General features: G+C 34.4%; 1 protein-coding gene across 1 annotated transcript; it reads left to right on the top strand.

Annotated features, from left to right (window-relative positions):
- Window positions 1–599: 599 nt before the first annotated feature.
- On the top strand, window positions 600–3790 carry LOC132718981 (ovomucoid-like). The gene is made up of 5 exons (XM_060702707.1): window positions 600–729; window positions 1503–1623; window positions 2449–2528; window positions 3006–3183; window positions 3534–3790. Exons 1-5 carry the CDS (start codon window positions 645–647, stop codon window positions 3598–3600), a joined length of 531 nt encoding a protein of 176 aa, XP_060558690.1. The 5' UTR covers window positions 600–644; the 3' UTR covers window positions 3601–3790.
- The last annotated feature ends 319 nt before the right edge of the window (window positions 3791–4109 follow it).

The following is a 4109-nucleotide window of genomic DNA, read 5'->3' as shown; positions in this document are numbered from 1 at the left end:
AATTATAAACAAATCCGAATTAATGTCAACCTGTAGACATTTTGTACTTTTCGGTTTCTACAAACATAACAATAAGTTTACTAGTATCTATAACGAACTGTTTTCTATTATGTCTATAAATTTACATAATTAAGGTGGACTTTTACTAGGAAAAATCTTAGTCGCGGGACGAAAACACGCGATAGCACACATCCGCTACCATAGTCAACAGTTCAATGTTCAGTTTTCTTGACGTAGGTTAGTTCCATTCTGTGTTTTTTACTATAATTGTGTCCTTATCGATTCGATTGCCCCAACACTTGGCAGAGATATTATTATTTTTATTCTTTTGCAAACACCACTAGTTTTTGTAATGTTGATGCTTTCCATGAGAATGGGTCGCAAAATTGCCAATAGATACAACACGGCACTGGACTTAAAAAAGCCCTTCTTCGGGAGTAGTCGGTGAACCCCGAGTTGTAACGAATGCAACGCAGGAGCGGATAAGAATAAAGAAATCAACTTAATCATGATAAAAAAAAATTTGAACAATTGATTTATGAAGAATAGTTCCTCAAATTCAAAAAATGAATGTATGGCGATTATTTCCAACCATACTATTTGTTTCAGTAATTTTAAAAGATAAGAAATCTAATTACAACATTATGTCAAGTACACGTACAGTGTTTTCTACATTTAACATGTTTGGTCATACAACTGGATTAGTTCTACAACTATTACTATTTGTGGGTATGTATTGTATTATTCTTTATGAAAGAAGTTGAAGAGAAAAGAATATACAGTATTACATATTAAATTTAGTTAATTCCTGTTAAAGTGGTTTAATTAAGCTTAGTAAACAACCATTACATATCGTCCGACATCCATTGTCGACAAAGTTTATCTTTATGTAAACTATTTTTATATGTAGTTCCAATTATTGGACTATGTGGGGGAAATGGTTGTTTCCTGTGGAATATAGGTTATAGATGCATGCCTCCGTGCAAATAAGCAACAAAAAAATCAAGAAAATCAACTTTGATAAAATTTACTCATTTTTTAAGAAAAGTAAAAATATTGTATTTCACGATTCAAGTAATGATTTACATGTTATATGCAATGAATGACTGATTTTGCAGTATATTGCCATTATATTGTGTGGCTAGCGCAGTATAGGGGCTGTTTCTGCATATTTTGACCTTTATTTGGTAATTTACGTGGGCTCAAAGTGCCGTTTGAAACGAGTAAATTCTCTATTTATTTTTTGTTTACTTAACAAATTATTTACTATTGAAATGCATTTTTAAAACTTTTGATGAACATTAACATGAAACAGAAGACATGCTGCATCAGCACTTGAAGTCTTTTCCACAATCCCACCTTTAATTTATATTGTCATATTAAATGTGAGGGGGACAAATCTATAGCTAGCTTATAACAGGTCGTTGGTGTCCGCAAAAATAAAATAATTTCAACAATGGGGATCTTTGGGTTATCGCAGTTTTTTTTTTCTTTTTGTACAGTTGGTTATTGCCAGTACCCATTTCCTTCTCCATTGCCTTGTGACTCTGTTATACACGCGCCATGTCAACTGTATGGGCCTGGTGTAGTGTGTGGCAGTGACGGGACTGATTACTATAACAGGTTTATATATTAACATGTCTTCTTAATTAAAGTCGCCTCCGGAAACCAACTTCATCTCATCATCCAGGAAACTGCTGACTTATACTGGAGATCGGGGCAAAATGAAACACAGGTGTTACTTTCGTACACGGGAAAAAATTTCACCGTATATTGTGTATCTTGCAGTTACAATAGTAAAACTTTTTAAAGGATTTGAAAATCATAATATAATGCAATTCCTTATTAAAAATCAATGCAATGTGGTTTTTACACGTATTATCAAATTAACATCAGTGAACTATCATAACTTCATGATTTATTTGTTACAAACGGTGTATGGGGCAAAGTGATGGCAAACTGAAACAGTGTTTGACTTTGCCCCGACATAAAAACGTTGTTGACTGAAAATACGGGAGAATGGAGCTTTGCTGACATGAAAAATATAACCCACAGTTAACGTCTGGGGACATATTTATCTCATTCAGGCTATATTCTCCCGTATATTCCGTAACTTGTATAACTGATAGCATATCGTTTACAAGTTTCCATTCAGAATTTCCCGCCGACTATCGATATTATGGCCGGAAAAATCCCAACAAAAAAGTTGCTATTGCTTGGCAAAAATAACTCCGTCCGTTGGAGTTGGTATGGAAAGCCTTTGTTACAATTATTGTTGTTCTAGATAACATGGAAAAAAAACTATGCTATTTTCAGCCTGGTCTATAATAGAGTTACTAGTAATCAGAAACTGTACAAATAGAGAAAAAATAAAACAAGCACGCAATTTTATATAAAAAATGCCTGTATTTTAAAGCTCCTTACGTATATTCCATTTCTTTTATAAAGTTGTCTTCTGGCTCAAGCAGTGTGTGGAAACTCGGTAATATATTTCGTCGCTAATGGTACCTGCGCTTCAGCCGGTTACAGTAAGTTGTTCTAATATATGTATATTTTAAAATGTTAAGGGATTTAACTCACAACGAGAACTTTTTGACTATACCTCGTACATTGTTGGAGCAGAACCTCTAGACACTTGCATAAATCATGATCAAAAAGTAGGAAAATATCGCCTTTTTCTTACATTTTTCATTTATAATTATGGTGGCTGATTACTGCCATTTCGTGTTTTCGTCCTCAAAAGTCGAAGGCGACATGGGCGACGATAATGTGCTCACTAATCGTGTCTTCGCCTTCGAATTTTGAGGGCTCCGACACGGTGACACGATATAATTTAGACAAAATAACGATATTTCAATAGAAGACACGATTTTTCCTGCAGAATTATCGTGTTGCAAAATATTTCAAAAACCTCTACAATTTTCAACTTGCTGTTTTTGTTGTTGTTGTTTTAAGAAAACTGATTCAAAACTAAGCTAATGTAGATATTGACCAATCGTTAACAGCAAGGCCTTTCATTACAACTCGGCCAACAACAATGGACGTTAGAAAAACAACTGTCCTGGCATCAAAATCTACCAGCAAGGGTCCCCTCACGGTTATATGTAGCACTATAGCCAATGTCAGATGTGCCAGTGATATTGAACCGGTATGTGGTTCGGACGACAGGACGTACATCAACTAGTGAGCATTCGTTTTTGTTTGTTTGTTGTTGTTATTGTTGTTGTTTTGTTGTTGTTGGGGATGTCTTTTTTCGGGGAGGGGGGGGGGTGTTATATATTTTTCTATACAAAGAATCTTAATTTACATGTATTTATAAAAACTCTTATAAAGGTGATTGGTGTATAAAGAAAACCTTTAAAAAACATTTTTAGAGGCTTGAAAACAAATTTTCAATGTTGCACCATTTATATGTTTTAAACATACATATATCTTTATTTCATTTCACTTTGTAATTTATTTATCTTTTTTACTATTTTCAATGTATATAGTACATGACAAATCATTGCAGATTTGTCTTGTTTTATTTTCAGTTGTGAGTTTCATAAAGAAGTCTGCCAGCGACATGACCTGAAAGTGAAGCATGTTGGATTTTGCTGATTATATTTACAAATATGATTCGATCAGTTATCATTATATATGTTGGTTATAAGATTGATTCAGATTTTGATGTTTGCGTCGAATTAAAATGAATATTCTAAAAGCAAAATATCCATTACAGATCACTTTTAAAAACGTTTTAAAAATTCGATTTCGAAAACGAATTCTAGATTATTTGTTTTTGTGTTGTTTTACACCAATTTTACACATGCCATGGTCAGAACTGTTCACTAATTAGTGGAGAGATTGTAAGCGGCCGGACAGCTCATTTTTCTCACCCTGTGACATTTGGCGTCCAACATGAGACCGTGAATGGATATAGCTCATTTACATTGCTCTGTAACTCTGTGAAATTCCAGAACGAATTTCAATATAGCAAAGGGGTATGTCACGGTTCAGAACCGTTCACTAATTAGGGGAGAAGATGTGTAAGCGGCCGGATAGCTCAGTCGGTAGAGCCGCGGAACGGGGGTCCCAGGTTTGAGTCCCGGTCAGGCTGCACATTTTTT

This window comes from Ruditapes philippinarum, unplaced genomic scaffold (genome assembly GCF_026571515.1).
Source record: "Ruditapes philippinarum isolate M1 unplaced genomic scaffold, ASM2657151v2 ctg1578_1_1_1_1, whole genome shotgun sequence".
Taxonomy (NCBI): domain Eukaryota; kingdom Metazoa; phylum Mollusca; class Bivalvia; order Venerida; family Veneridae; genus Ruditapes; species Ruditapes philippinarum.
The sequence above is the reverse complement of the archived record's forward strand: the minus strand, read 5'-3'. Positions and strand labels throughout refer to the sequence as shown.